The sequence below is a fragment of the Protopterus annectens genome, chromosome 14.part0 (genome assembly GCF_019279795.1).
Source record: "Protopterus annectens isolate FY-2018-M chromosome 14.part0, PAN1.0, whole genome shotgun sequence".
Taxonomy (NCBI): domain Eukaryota; kingdom Metazoa; phylum Chordata; order Ceratodontiformes; family Protopteridae; genus Protopterus; species Protopterus annectens.
The window spans coordinates 284,777,056-284,793,694 of record NC_056748.1 but is presented as its reverse complement, the minus strand read 5'-3'; the positions used below and the strand labels follow the sequence as shown (position 1 = coordinate 284,793,694).

At 39.7% G+C, this 16,639-nt stretch overlaps 1 protein-coding gene across 2 annotated transcripts in view; it reads right to left on the bottom strand.

Annotated features, from left to right (window-relative positions):
• The window catches only part of LOC122788953 (pituitary homeobox 3), a 517,519-nt gene extending 510,347 nt beyond the window's left edge, over nt 1-7,172 (bottom strand). Inside the window, exon 1 of one of the 2 annotated variants that reach the window (XM_044056002.1) lies at nt 6,871-7,172. Coding sequence is in view for 1 of the 2 variants with exons in the window: in XM_044056001.1 (XP_043911936.1) it covers nt 5,779-5,821 (43 nt within the window). In the remaining variant the exon portion in view is untranslated. Of the gene's footprint in view, nt 1-5,778; nt 5,870-6,870 lie in introns of those variants that run through there. The other variant, XM_044056001.1, reaches the window with a different exon arrangement.
• Between the last annotated feature and the right edge of the window lie 9,467 nt (nt 7,173-16,639).

Sequence of the window (16,639 nt, the reverse complement as noted above, 5' to 3'; positions counted from 1 at the left end):
CTTCTATGTGGCACACCTCATCACAAAGGGCTTTTCATCCAGAAAAAAGGAGGTCATTGTCCCACTGTACTCATCCCTCATTAGACCCATTATAGAATACAATGCCCCATTTGGTATGTACCTCTCAAGACATCTGCAACAACTGGAAAGGCCTCAGAAATACCTCACTAAAAGAATCACAGGCCTAAAGCAGATGCCCTATGCTGACCGTCTTAAAAAACTCCAGCTGTACTCTGTCGCATATCGTCTGCTCAGAGGTGATCTCTGCTTAACATACAAGGCTATGTCAAACCCAGAGCTGTTGGACATGCTACACTTAAAGAAATCCCAATCTCTCAGAGCTACACGCTCCAGGGATCTAAACCTTGTCATCACAATAAACAAAACATGCTGGAGGGATAGGTTCCTGACCCAGAGACTCCCCAGACTCTGGAATAGATTGCCCATACATGTCAAGCAGAGTGCCTCTTTGGACCTCTTCAAGAGGAACCTTGACGATTGGATGGGAGAAAGGAAATTCACCCCAGGGATCACGTCAGTCGCCCTGCTAGACAGGGGTCCAGGAAAGTAAATAATGTGGGAAGAAATAGCCAGGGAATTGTTATGGCTAGGCTTGTATAGGCCCTAGGGCTGATAGCCTAGTACCAACCTATGAATCACAGAAACTGAGACAAACGTGGTTTTGTTCATTCCACGCAAACTTGACGCGTGATCAACAGTAAAAGGGCAGGCCATACAGAATGGCCCAGTTCGCATTTTAGCGTCAATTTGAAGTTTATTAAGTGTGATATATCATATGTCCTCATGAACTACATGCCTAATAACCCTGAAGCCACATTTCTGGACCAGTCTGATTTTATAGAACATTATATTACAAGGTCCTTTTAATTTAAAGTTGAGTATGTATCATCTAGTGATGTAGGAACTCTGAAGCAAGGGTGCAGCCAGTAAACTATTTTTTGTACTCCTGCTTCATGTTGCTGTTGCCACCACCCACCTATCATTTAAAAATATACTCATCCCTCAAATAATGTTCCTAAACACTTCAGATAAAAACATTATTTTCAACTGCTGCCACTTTCAGGCATAAAAAGGCACATTTTTTAGAGGCGTGTTCTTATGGGTTAAACATGTTTGCATAGCTCTATACCTCAAACATTAGTTTATGCATTTCCAAACATTATGTGCTTTTGGGATCATAACGTTTTACTCATATGAGTACACTGGGAATGCCTATCTACACTCTCGTTGTGTAGGTCAAAAAACTAATCGTGTGAATCAGAAATACTCATTCAAAAATGAACACGACAAAACGCTGATTTTTGTCTCAGATTTAGCCTTGCCTCTCCTAGAATTATTGATAACGCATGAATTGCTTGTGCTCACACTTACTTAACTAAGTTATCTAGGACACACCAAGATTCATTCTCAGTGACTACAGTATCCAGAGTCTAGTAGCTACAAACGTTATATTTAGAAATGTGCTCCTCTTTTGGTCTCTTTGTAACGATTTCTAAGGTCCATTGGTATGATTTTTAGTGCTTAGAGGTTGCGAGATATACTATTGAAAGACACATGAAAACCAAACGCCAGAACACCAAACAGGGAGAAAAAGAAGCTCTTTGTACATGACTAAAGCAGTTCACTGCATATGACAGACAACGCATAGTTGTCTAGACATAAATGGCACAAAGAAAACTATGTATGTACTCGTGGCTTATGGGCTCCTCTGTCCATATGTCTTTGCTAATCTAAAGACCACTAGGGCCTTTTTAAGCCTAGCCAAGCATCCAAAATATCGGACAAGTTCTTATACCCTTGATAAGTGTACGTATGGCTTGCGAGAGGAAATATTTACAAGCAGGGTCATTGGAGATGAAACATTTACATGCTGCCTGTGTCTATTAAAAACATAGGTGCCAAACCAGGGGTGAATTTCCTGTTCCCCATCAAATTGTCCAAGTTACACTTGAATTAAACTTGCTCCAGTGAATATGGGTAGACTTCACATAAAATATGAATACATACCTGGCTAGCTCATGCATTTGAGTCTAGTAATGTGAATATCTAGGGAGACGGGTGTGACAGTGACACACATCACACACACACACACATTCGCAGTTGCACACCGAATGCCTTTTAGTATACTTGGCCTAACAATGGCTAGCATACGGTTTTGTTATGTGTGTTTGCGCTTTATTTACTACACTAATTACGTTGCTGGTTTTATCCAGCTCTGTAGCCTTGAATGACACATAATGATATATTTGAGAAACGCGATTTCCTGAACAGTCAGTATCCCTCTGGAATTCTTTGTAAATAAAACATCAACAAGTGTATTCTGCCTTGCTTTAAGTATTCTTAATATCAATCTGCAGCTGAATTTTTGCAAATATTTACGTAGCACATAGGGTTACCACCCTCTATGCGCGGGACAGTCTCTATTTGTGTACTTGTGTCCTGCGGGGAAAATTAAAATGGCAAACGTTCTGAGATTTTTATGAGAAAAAAAAACCACAAACTTCCTTTAATAGCTGTATAAACAATCCGTTTGTATCTAAAACACCTAAACAATATGTGGAGCAACATAAGAAACTCAAATGCTACAACACTGAACTTTTATTTTGGCAAAAAAGTGATGTTCAGCCTTTGTATTGTCTGCGGGTATAGCTAGTCATGCAAAACCTCATATTTCCACAAAAAAGTCCCAGTTTGGGCATCTGTAAAGGTGGCAACCCTAGCTAGTACATATGAGTGGTTCTAAACCTTTGCAAAGTCACACTTGTTTATGCAAACCTTATTTTGGCCTACTGATTTAAAGTTAACGTGAACTTGTATAGACAGGTTTGCCTTGCCTCTTAAAATATCACAGTTTTACTAATTCTTTTGTCTTTTATTGGAGATGGGCGATACAATAGCGTCCCATACTCATGACTTTTGTTTGTGAAAATTACGTGAAACTCAGAAAAATGCGATACTGTACGAACGGGACCACGACTTTGTAAAACACGCGGTTTAAGTTACTCAGGGTCTGAAAATAATGACTTTTCTCTCTTTCTCTTTTTCTTTCCAGCACTCACACCGGGTTGTAGTTGCTTTGGCAATGAGACAACTCCGTTGAATTTGCAATGCACTATGTACAATAAAATAATAATTTCGCTTTGATTGCTGAAATGAAGGAGATGAATTAAATCCAGTGCTATAAACTGTTCATTGTTTTTAAAACTGTAACACCTTTACGTTTTTTATTTTAGTTTGGTATTGTTACTTTGTATTTATTAAATATGCATAATATCAAACTTCCCAGACATATTGCACACCTCAAAATAGGGCAAAGTTTTAACTTTTTGGTAATGTAAATTTCTAGGAGAATTTTTTAAAGCCATTCCTGCATGGCGCAGTTCATGTACATATTAACAGATAAAACTATAAACCAAGCTCTAGAAAATAAGACAACTACATCAGAATAAATTTCCTTAGACATTAGATAAATTGCACTATTGAATTTTGAGAAGTGCCACCAGATTCACTGATTGCGTTGTGTGTAACTCATGAAGACTTGAACGTGAGGTCAATCAAAACCCCTTACAACGTACATTTAAAGTATGTGTGTGTGTGTATGTATGTATATATATATATATATATATATATATATATATATATATATATACACACACACACACACACACATCGATTTGTCCACTGGTAATAATTTGTTTTAGTTGTACAGAAGGCCAACATTTGTTAATTATTGCAAATTCAAGAAGTGTGGGTTGCAGTCAGCCTGACTGAGTCAGGATGCCACATAAGAGCAACTACTAGCTTAAATCGCAGACCAACTTTCATTTTGTGCATTGATTTGACAGACGAGACACGGTTCACTTCAAGTTGTCAGATTTACTGTTGTAGAATGAAAGCTGATCCACGACTAATCTTTCATTTTAAGAATGTCTTTCTGTCTTATGAACTTAAGGCTGGATAATCTTAAGGTTGGCGGTCTAGTCGTTCAAACTAATATTTTATGCAAGATAAACTTGTAGGGCTCTTTTATTGAAACTTGCTACATGTAATACGGACAGTAAAGCCCGGGAATCTCTGTTTCAGCCTTGTGGTTTTACATGTATTATAGAATTAGCAACAAGACTGATGATCAGCCATATATTTTTTGTCATATACTCTGGTCAGTCACTACATAGGTATTTAAAATGGCTGGAATATTGAAATGTAGTCTGTACTCTTTTTTATTATGAGTACAGTACTTACACGCGGGCGCGCATACACTATATTTATATATCATACATACACGTGTATGTATGTATATATATATATATATATATATATATATATATATATATATATATATATATCATCAACTGAACGTACTGCTTTTACTCTATGTATACATTAGTAAAATTAATAAAATCCTTTGGTTATACATAGTGCTGTTTCCACAGTAAGTGAACACAGCTAATGCTATTTTGTGTAACTGGTTCTTTTGTCAGTTCATGTCTTCCATTTCTATCCAACCATTCAGTTCTTCTCGAAATGTCACCAAATTAACATTTTAATTATAGTAAACGCTTGAATCGTCACAAATCCTACAAATATGGATAAATGAATAGACTAGATCGATTTCAGTTCCAGAAAACGTAAAATAGTATGTTTAAACGCAAGGACGTTTTACAATATGAGAGGATTTATGGTTTTATTTAAAACTTTAGCAGGTCGAAATTGGCTCAAAACCTGAAAATATCTAACAGTAACCTAAAAGTTATTACATTAATACAGAAAGATAAAAAATCGAGCAAATGTATCTAGGTAACTTGTTCCGTTCTATTTCCAGACCATGCTTTCATATTCGGTGAGATTTCTTCTAAAGTGCCTAGCCTACACTAAACGTTAAAATACTGCTAGTATTCCCAGATCCTCATGTGTTCCGAGTGTAACCTCATTTAGTTGGTCTCAACAAACTGTACAGCAAGGAAAAAAAGTTACCCTTTTCACATAAAATTGTGACTACAAAGATAGGAAATGCAACTCACAGTATCTATGGTTTGGATATGGTCTGGTTCCTGTTAAGTCGTGAAATCCTAAGGAAAAGCTCTGGGAATGTGTTTCCATCCTGCTACAAGCCTGCGTTTCCAACTATTAAGGCTGAAATGTGTAACTAATCGGACAGACATTGGAAGCCGCGAAATCATTCGAAGTCAGGGGAAAAACTCAACTGAGGCACATTCTTTTGCAGTAGTTTTTAACCCTTACTGTATCCCACAGCCCACAATACAACAATCGCACAATTATCGGGACTTTGCATAGTAGAGATGCCACCCCTCCGTTTTTTTCCGGACTATCCGAAATCAAACTGATTCTCCGGTAGTCCGGAAAACACTACAAATTCCGGTATTCTGTTTCAAAAAGGAAACAGACTATCGGAGTTTGTAAATCGGCTGATTTACTATGCTCTTTTTACAGAAAAGCATAGTAAATCAGAGAATATTTTGTATGGTGTTAAGAATGGTTACTGTTGCAGCTCTTCAAAAAGCCTGAACTTTATGCTGTGAAGGTAAAATGAGACAATGGTGTGTATTCATCGCACTTCATTTACAAAACCGTCCACAAGTGTCTAGCTAATGATTTATCAGCCTGGTGCAGCATTACAATAGTGTGTGTGTGTTTGACCTTGATGCTGTATTACAATATTGTGGTGTGTGTGTGCGTACCCGCTGAGGTCAACAGGGTTTCTTAAGTTATGAAAAAAAAAAAAAGAAAAACTCTTACCACTGTTACAGAAGCAGGAGCAAACGTCGTTATACTCTGACATAAGAGTAACATCGGGTCAGAACCAACATACGAATGCATAGCTGTGTACTTGCTTGTGCTATCCAGGACTGAGTGCCACATATATTATACACACTCCTACATCTATATTTACGTCAGTGGTCCATAACAAGGAAAGCATTTTTTTTCTAAACAATTGTTGCTCCGAATATGTCATGCATTCATTTTCCTTATTATAGGCTGTTACCATTTTCAACTTCTGCATGCGGACCTTAAACATACAACTTATTTAAAACTATTTGGCGTGATTTAGTGGGGTTCTGTGTGAATATTTATATTTGATAAAAAACGTACGAACTATTTGTTCCCTCTGATGAAGCTACGATGCGTAGTAAGGTTAGCAGCATTTTTGTATGCTTTTTTATATTTTAAATATTCAGAACAACAATAATTTGTATGAAACAGTCGTTTCAAACTACGTTTGCATTAAGTAGCTGTGTGTGTTTGTTTACCTCAAAATCCAACTTCAAAAGTAAGGTTTTACTGAAAGATTTACCTTTAACCAAACAGTAGTGACACAGAACTGGTTGACGATCTCATAAACCAGGGAAATAGCTGGAACTCAAGCTGCACTTTCTGCTTCCCAGAACTTGACTATAATAAAATATTCTCAGCACTTGGGATGTTTAATCTTTGGAAGTCCTACATGGTAGGTATTACACCCATGGCTTCGTGTGTGTGCGAGCGCGTGTGTTTTGGGTGTATGTGTTGTGTTGGGGAAAGGCTCAGATGAATGACTTGTAGTTTAAAAGTGCTGCCGGTAGTGCTGATTTAGCATTTTCATTTTTACAACACAGTACATAACACTGTGCCACTAGAAAATTAATTTCCTCCCAGTCTACCTGGTCCACGTAGCCAAAAAAGCTGTGCACATGAATACGTACAAGTAGCTGGCCTGAATTATCCCCCCCTCTCATTTTAAGGCTAATCATTAAAATATTGAAACATGTTTACTTAAAATTTGAGGTAAAGAGCATCAATAAAGAGAGATAACGAGGGAAGTTGGACAGTGCAGCAGCACCGATCACTTACAGCAATCCCGGCGTGCTTGAATTAATCCTTGGATAAGTGAGGTTTGTAGAGGATTAATGGTGCCTCCGACTGAAGTAGCTGTCAGATATTAAGTTCCTTGGTGTCCACAGCCAGCTTCCTGTTTAGTCGATTGTGTGGCATGAGTACAGTAAGAGAAGCTACCGGCTAGTGATTTCCATTCAATGTTGGAGATAGACTTTATGTGTTAAGTCCCACCAGCTGCCGGAGAGAGAGAGAGAAAGAGAGAGGGTCAGGAGAGATATGACTGACAGGCAGGCAGTGTTCGCCCTTTCGCTGCAGACCCTGCCCACTTTGCAAGGACCTAGCCTTGGCTCCACGCCCAACTCTGTTCGCCATACCTCACAGTCACCTCAGCAGCCTGTTCTTTCTAGTTCTTCCATCCGTGAAGAGGACAGATAAAGTTGCAATCTCGTTTTTATTCAACCCATTCTTGTTTACATTGCTCATTGTAACCATGCATTCATGTTTTTCAGTCACATCAAGTGAAGAACAATCTCTTTTTAAGCTCGAGAAATTATAAAAGGCAGTTTGATGGTAAGTCTTCAATGACGGTATTTTTTATTAATAACCAAACAGTAAGTGGCTAGTGTAAAAGAGATGCGGCATTTGTATAGCAAATAGGGTCATTTCAGAAGGTAGTTGTGTAATATTTGTGCAATAATTCACAATAACGTGCAGTTGTGTGGCAAGCATAAAGCACGTTTGTTTGACAAAAGTAGGGAACAAGTGTTACAAGGAAAATCTATGTACTTGAATGAAACACGCATAATACTTTCAATAGTTGTATGTGTGTTTGTGTGTGATGTTAGTAACATTGCACATATGGAAAATACATATAATTTTATGTAGTCATAATTTGAAGATAGCAGCATTTCAGAACTCACTGTTTAAACTGTCCCCTTCTTTGGTTTAAGAAATCTAAAGGGGCAATTTAATAGCAAGTCAGTTAGGGTAGCTTTTATTTATCAAAGCAGCAATACTGATGTTAGGAGCTGCAACATCTGTGCAAGCTATTGGGGTAATTTGAGAAAGTACAGCTGTGAAATAACTCATCCTAACATACAGTTATGTGATGATGCATCAAAATGGGTGTACACATAATAGAAATACTACAACAGGATTTATACTTTTGTACATGAATGGGATGTTTCAGGCTGTGGTTCTTAGAGGGCAGCCGGGCTGTCAAGAAAAGCAATCTGTGTGCTTACATCTCTTCTGCTTTGTTACTGTTACAAACAAAGCAACAAGGCTGCACCAATTTTGCCTTTGCGTCAGGTCAAAAATCAGGAAATGTAAACAAATAGGCAATGCAAAATAATGCAGATATAAAAGTATGCCTGCAATATACAGCAAACAGTAGTCAAGTACTACTTATAAATATATCAAACTCTCAATGCATACACAAAAAATAATCAAACTAAACAGTCTCAAAAGACTGGTAGACTACCAAAGATGTCCAAAAATAGGTAGTTTACTAAACCATGTATACACACTGATCCAAGAGGTTTGAGGAAGGGAGCCTATCCTATAGCAATAAAACCATTGTTAAGACTGCTTACTTTTTACAGAGAGCTATCAGCTTCCACTATGAAAGGTATAAGTGCAAAATATCGAGGATCAGAATCCCCAAACTCCACTCCCCCAAAAAATGCCAAAAAACACATCTTAAGTGTTTTGCTTTCAGGGGCAAGCCCTTCCTGGGCCACTGAAGTGAAGGACAAGCCCTCCACACCTTGAACATGAAGAAGGGAGAAATTACCTCCAAAAGGGTATCACTGATGGCACAACTTGCTGACGCTGATTTTCTATGGAGGCACTGTGATCCTTTGCATCTTGAACCTTGGGGAAATGATGCTCGAGAAATCAAATTTCATCCACCAGTAGGGTAATGGAGTTAATCATACATAACTATTCTATTTATATCACAAGAACTATAAATTCATAGATTCATAGATAAGTACTAGGCTAGCTGTCTTTGCGGGCCATTTTAAGCTTAACCAATTTGCCTTTTGCTGCTTGAATTAACCTATTCCATTTGGTGATGGCTTGGTCTTACCCATCCGATGGTCGATAATTATATATTACCCCTAATGAGAATAACTGGGATCATACCATTGATAATTTGTAGGGGCACATGCATGGGATAAAGCATTCAGGAGCTGCTTCTGCTTATTAGTAGTACAGGGAGCAGGTCTGGGGAAATTTTATATTTCCCATTTATATCCAAGTTGCACTTGAATATGGATGGGGATGAGCTTTGTTTTAAGTTGATGGAGAGTGGTCTAGAGCAGGGGTATCCTCTGCAAGATATACCTGTCCCTCAGATACATTCTGTTGATGTTGCAGAATATGTTTAGATCCCTAGACAAAGTATTTCTGATCCCATTTGACTTGCTAATTACTGTACTACTGTATTACAGTAAAATTCATAAATATGAATGACAAGAGTGCCCAGCAGTTTAATTTATAAGCACCATAAGGTTGAATGATCTATAGCCTCCCCTAAGGTACTGCAGTTTAATCTACCCCTGGACTGAACATCCAGTTTGTAATGTATTGAGAAAGTGTGGAAGGAGGACCATGTGACATCCTTAAAAAATATTCTAAGCAGAAACATTTCTAAACAAGGCTGCAGTGGTGGCTGATGACTTGGTAGAGTGAGCCTTTAATCTCTGCTAAAATTGTTGTACTTACCATAACAGAATGCATTTAGCTAACAAAGTAGAATGTGCCTTTTCATTACTGGACAGCATTGATTCTCCTTCATGAAATAAACAGCTGATCAGTCTACTCAATAAATTCTGTCATTTACATACGACACCTAAAAGTCTTGCATTATCTGTGCAGCAGAAGCATCTTTCCCTTTATTTTCCCACATGGAATTGAAAACTGGAAGTTGAATAGAGTAATTTGGGGTAAATTAACAACTTAGGTTTAAAAGAAAGACTTGCTCTCAAAGACACAATTTCCTTGCCAAAGAGTGTAAAAGAATCCTTATATTAAGTCCCGTAAATATGAGATCCTTCCAGATTAAGTAACAGCCACTAAGAACAAAGTATTTCTAGATAAAGCTATAAGGGATGCTAAATTCAACTTCTCTAGAATAATCTTTAGATCCCAAGCTGGAGACATTGGATATCTGGGTTATCTTACATGTAAGATGCCCTTTAGGAACTGTTTTGCTATAATGCCTGTGGCCAAATGAAGCGCTGTACATAACAGGCAAAAAGGTCTAAGGTGTGCTGTAACAGGTGAGCAAGCCATTCCTATATTAAACAAGTACACCAAATAAATACAGCAATACTTGAAGGACTTTTTGGTTTTACACAACTGAAAATTTAGTCTACTTAGGGAGAGCTAGGATTTACTTTATTAGATCTCTTAGCTTTTTTCAGGAATATAAGCCATCATTATTGAACAAAGAAATGTTAATTACTTAATGAAAATCTTCTGTGCTGTGAGGCTGAGAGCCCTGAGGTTGAGGGTGGAGGACTCTCACCTTAAAAAGAAAGAAGGTTGCTGCTGACGGTAAAACTCAAGGACTCTGATGTGAAGATTCGAGATACTAGAGGGAATTATGGTTGCTTTGGCAAGAATATTGAGATTAGAATTATATTTTTTTCTTCTTTCAGTGTCAGAGAAGGTAGGTGGAAAATAGCATTATTATAACACATTTGTGTCATGTCAAAAGCATGACCACTTCTTAATAAATTTACAACCCACCTGATAACAGAAAATACCTTTCTGTTTGGTGTCATAAATGATCCCTCAATTTATTGGGAGAACTATGCCTCAACCAATAGTCAGAAAAAAAAACTACTAGGCTTCATAAACTTAGCCCTGAACAAATTGTAAAATGTAGCAAGAGGGAAACATATTAGACATCATTCTGACAAACATGTTTGGCAGCTGTGCTAAGCTAAACACTGGCCCACCACCTTTTTACTCTGAACATAATGCCATGATGTTCTTCATTAAAACTGACCAAATCTAATAAAATACCATCTTTAAGGATTTTTCATATGGCAAGCTATGGTGCTCTGAACAATCCCTGTGCATTAGTCTACTGGGACTGTATACTAGGCTCTTTTCACATCCTATTATTGAATTGTTATGACCCTCTAACACACTTTAAATAACTGCATTGAAAACTTCATTCCCATGAGGCATGCACACAGTATAAATTTCTGCAAACATATTAATGGCTTAGTTACAAAACTAACATATTATTAAACAAAAAAAAAATACAATTCCTTAAAATTTTGCCCACCTCAAGAAAACAATGACAAGTACAAATTATCCAAAATAACTAAGTAAAACAATCAAAAGAAGCAAAATTTCATTTTATGTAAAATTGGCCATCAAAATGGGTGACAATAATAAGGCTTTCTACAACTACAGTTGAAGAAAGAAGGGGAAGAAACAAGAATGTGGTGTGCTAGGATAAATGGTGTCACATCAACACAGACAACTTACATAACTAACAGACTTTAATACAGCTCTGGAGCAAATTTCAAGGCAAAAGGGGGAATCCCATCTACTCTTCCTCCCTGTAATATATAACCCCACCCAAAATTATATCCAAAATGGTCACTTCTGCCCTCAGTAAAATTAGTAAAGTACAGCTGTGTACACTTACCATAAATGTAGATGTTCGAGTGTATTCACTGTTGCAGTCATCACATTTGGGTTATCTGCTTGCAGTAGCCCTCAATCGGCCTGATTAACAAAGTCTTGGATCCTGCGTTGGTTGCTGTCCCTTCTTCCATGACGTCAGGTTGTCAGAGGTATAAAACATGCAGCCGACGCCATTACATCAGTTTTTCTTGCCCCAGATGTCAGGTGCCCCCCTAGTGGGAAGCAAGTAAATCTATAAATATACAAGGTTATACCTCCAACAAAAAAGCAAATACACCAAAAAGCTTTTGAACATAGTAAAGGAGAGTAGAGGTATAGCCAAAAGAAGTAAGGGGGCTGGAGGGAGGGTAACCAGGACTGCAACAGTGAATACACTCTAACATCTATATTTAAGGTAAGTGTACACAACTGTACTATGTTCTTTGTGTTTCACTGTTGCAGTCATCACATTTGGGTAGATTCCCAAAGCTAAGGATGGGAGGAGGAATTTAGATAGCATTAGGACCAGCTATAAGGCCCTGCAAGACTGCAGTGGCAAAGCCAGCTCTGGATTTAGAGAAAATTGGCAGATGGTAATGCTTGGTGAAAGTATGCACAGAACTCCAGGTAGAAGCTTCTAGGACGTCCCTGGTACGGACGCCTCTCAGAAAGGCTGTAGAGTTAGATGCAGCCCTGGTTGACTGGGGTCTGATCCCCTGTGGGATAGGTTTTCCATGGTGCTTGTAGCAGAAATGAATGCAGTGGCCTATCCATTTGGAAATGGTTTGCTTTGAAATAGCCTTCCCCTCTGCCCCTGCAGCAAATGCCACCAGCAGTTGTTCAGATTTCCTTTAAGGTTTAGTCCTGTCCAAGTAGAATCTAAGTTGTTTGTGCACATCTAAGGAGTGCAGTATCCATTCCCCTTTGTTCTGTGGATTAGAAAAGAAGGTTGGCAAATGAATGGACTGATTAAGGGCCACACTGGATACCACCTTGGGCATGAAGGAGGTATTGGTCCTGAGAGACACCCTGTCCGCATGAAAGATGATGAAAGGCTCCACTGCCATAAGGGCCTGTAATTTAGATACCCTTCTTGCCGAAGTGATTGCTAAAAGGAAAGCTGTTTTCCAAGAAAGGAATTTTAAGTCTGCAGTAGCAGCTGGCTCGAAAGGAGGAAGGGTGATTTTCTCCAATACAAAGTTAAGATCCTAGGCTGGAGTTGGAGCTTTCCTGGGTGGTCATAAATTTTTGGCCCCTCTGAGGAACTGCTTGAGCAGTGGATGAGAGAAGAGAAGAGGTTCTGTGTTACAATGAGCTGAAATGGCTGAGGTGTGAATTTTGATGGAGGAGAAAGACAGGCCCTTGTGAAGCATCTCAGTCAAGTATTGTAAAATCTGAGGTAAATTGGGCACTGCTGTGCTCATCCCTTGAGACTGGTTCCAGATACAGAATCTTTTCCATTTTTCAGCATAAGATTTTCTAGTACTAGGCCTCCTTGCCTCTAAAATGATATCCATCACCGGTTTACTGAGGGATAGTAAAGGAGAGATTAGGTAATTAGCCAGGCTGCTAGGTTCAGTGTTTGAAGCTGAGGGTGCAGAATCTGGTTCTCCTGCTGAGACAATAGGGTAGAAGTCTGAGGCAGGTGCCATGGGACCAACACTAAAACATTGTGCAAGAGGGGGTATCAGTGTTGGCATGGCCAGTCTGGTGCAATCAAAACTGTCCTTGTTTTGTCTTGTTTGATCTTTAATAGTACTTTGGAGAGCAGAGGCAGAGGAGGAAAGACATAAACTGATAGGTTTTTCCAGCTGAAGGACAGAGCATCCACTTTCCAAGCTTGTTTGTGGGGAGTCCTTGTGCAAAATTTGTCCAATTGATAGTTCTGGTGGAAGGCAAACAGGTCAATATCTGGGCTCCCCCATTTGCTTGTCAACATGTTGAAAATCCTTGGTTCCAGATTCCACTCCTGTTGGTCCATGAGGTTTCTGCTTAGTTCATCTGCCAGTGTATTTAGTTTTCCTGGCAGACATTGAGCTTGTAGATGCAGTTGGTAGCTCAGGGCTGTGTTCCACAATGCCATGGCTAGTCTGCAGAGGGGGTAAGAATGTGTATCTCCCCTGCTTGTTTATGTACCACATAACAGTGTTGTTCTCCATCTTTACCATTAATTGTCCTGGAAGAATGTGGTCCTTGAAGGCTGTCAGAGCATTCTGTACAGCTAACACTTCTTTTTGATTGATATGTAGGTGCATTTGACTTGAGTCCCATTTGCCCTGAATGCACTTCCCTGCCAGGTGAGTCCCCCATGCATAGTCTGATTTGTCTGTTGTTAGGGTTTGGGCGGCAGTGGGTAGTGTGAATGGTAGTCCCTTGTTTTGGTGGCAGGCCTCTGCCCTACCAAAGGAACTCTAGGCATAGGCAAGGTATGATAGGAATCATTGCTTCTAGATCCTGAGAACATTGACACCATAGGCTTTTTAGATACCATTGTAGTTTCCTCATATGCAGTCTTGCATATGGAATTAGAAGAATGCAGGAAGCCATGAACCCCAAGGCTTGTAGTATTTGCCTTGCAGATAGCAGGGTTTTTGTGGCCACTTGTTTGAAGTAGGTTGTCAAATGAATTTGTTTCTCTGGCATGAGGAAATCCATCTGGGAAGTTGTACTCAAGCTTGCTCCCAGGAATATAATTTGTTGACAGGGTACCAGGTGTGATTTCTTTTCGTTTATGGTGTACCCCAGACAAGTACAAAGGTCAGATGATTCAAAAGTATGTCCTGTCTTTCTGCCTGAATTAGACAATCATCCAGGTATGGGTATATATGAATATTTCTTTGCCTGCAAAATGCAATGACTGGAGCTAGGTACTTTGCGAATACCCTGGGCACAGTAGATAAGCCAAAGGGCAGTGCAGAGAACTGATAGTGCGTGTAGCCTGCTTTGAAGCATAGGTATCTTATGCAAGATCCCCTGATTGGGATGTGCAGGTATGTTTCCTTTAAATCTAGTGTTGCCAACCAGGTGTCTTTGCCTAGCATAGGGAGCAACCGGTGAAGAGTCAGCATCTTGAATTTTGGAATCACCAGAAAGGTGTTTAGAGTAGACAGGTCCAGGATAGGACGCCATGAATTGCCTTTTCTGGGTACCAGGAAAAGTCTCGAGTAGAAACCTTGTCCCTTTTCCTCTTCTGGTACCAACTGAATAGCCCCCATGCTTAAGAGAGAAAGTACTTGCTTTTGGGCCTCTGCCCACTGATTTGGGGGTAGATCTGGCTACCTGCTTGATGTTGGTAACGTGTGGAAGTGAAATCTGTATCCCTGGGATACTATATTTAAAACCCATTTGTCCTGGGTAATGAGTTCCCAGTTCTTTGCATGAAGAGCAATCTTTCCCCCCAAAGGGGAAGTCAGTTGAGAAGTGCTTGGAAGTTTTAAAAAAGTCATTGAGACAGTTTACCATAGGGGGAGTTTTATTACTCCCAGATTTGGAAGTGGAGGCCCCCCACTGCTTAGTCCTGTGCGTACCCTGGGGCTGAAGCCTGGGAGTTCTGCTGGATCTGGGTTTGGACTGAGAAGGTCTGGAAGAGGCAGGAAAGGACCAATTCTTGGAGGTTGTACTTGTAAAAAATCTTTAACAGTTTGCATTGATTTAGCTTTTTCCTCCATATTTTTAAGAACTTCTTCTGCCTTGTTGCCAAACAGGCGGTCCTGGTTTAAGGGATTATCCAGTAATTTCACTTTAACATGATTTGGCAAGGAATGCTCCTTAAGGCAAGCATGCCCTCTAAGTACAGACCCAGTTACAGCAGCCCTGCAAGGTGCCTCTAGTGAATCAAAACCACATTGCAAAGTATGTTTACCAACTTGTTCAGCCGAATGCAGTAAATCCTGTAAATCCATATTTTCAGCACAATCAGGAATCAACATCATTTTTTGTTTAAGCAATCCAATAATATGCTGCTGATACATTAACATATGAAACTGGCAGTTTAAGGCCCTAATGGCTAAAGTTGCAGAAGTGTATACCTTCTTACCCCATCTATCCAGTGCCCTGGAGTCTCTATCAGAGGGGGTAGGATTTTTGGCAGTAGTAGCTTTAATGCCCTTGGGCCCCTGTGACATGGTCTCAGGATCTGCAGTAGGATTTTTAAAAAGGAACTTGTGAGAGTCAGGGACCCTGTAATATCTATAAGGTTTTCTGAGAGCAGGAGGTAACGAGGCAGAGGCCAAGCCAGATTCCGAAAAGGCATCATCAACAATGTCTAGTACAAGAGATATGGCTAAAGGCCTGTGCTAGGGCAGGAGTAGGAAATCCCTAAGCCTCTTTTTAGAATCAGAGAAATCCTGGTTTTCCCAACAAAAATGCTCCCTGAGAGTATGCAAGGTTTCACCAAAAGAGAAATCTTCTGGAAGGAAGCAGAGGGAATAGAGTCCTCAGAGTCAGAATTCTCATAGGTAGATAAGGGTAAATCCTGGTCATCAGAGGAAGCAGAAAATTCAGAATCCTAGTCAGAAGTATCATAAGCAAACTCAGTCCTAGGTCTCTTAGTGGGGGAAGGCTGGCTTCCCTTGATTAAAGTAATAAGGTCTTCAGCCATTCTTATCATTTGTTTTTTTAGGCATAGAGGCCTGGCCATGCGGTCTGGGCATCAGTTTTCTAGGCATGGTTTGAGTTTTAGGCCTTGAAGAAGAAGATGGCATCAGTTTAATACGCAAATAAGTAGGTCTGAATACACCCTCAGAAGCCGGTGCCTGCACAGTGGCTCCAGACCCATCCAAGGTAGAGACATCCACAGGCTCCACAGTTGAAGCATCTCGCGGCATACCAGACTCCGAATGGGTCTCAGTAGAGGCCTGCGAATCTGAAGTAGTGGGTATCAGGGGCTGCAAAAGCACCTCACTGAGTACCGGTGAACTAGTGACTTGCTTAGGAGAAGCGTGATCAACAGCTTTGGACCTAGGCGGCCTGTCTCTGTCTTTATCTTTGCTTTTTTTCAAAATGTCGGTAGTCGGATGGCCTACTAAAGACATATCAAGATAATTGATCCGAGCACCAAAATATTTAGAAGCGAAAATATACCGATGACGGATAGTTCGTGGCTTAAATAAGGCACAAAACTGACAGCGAG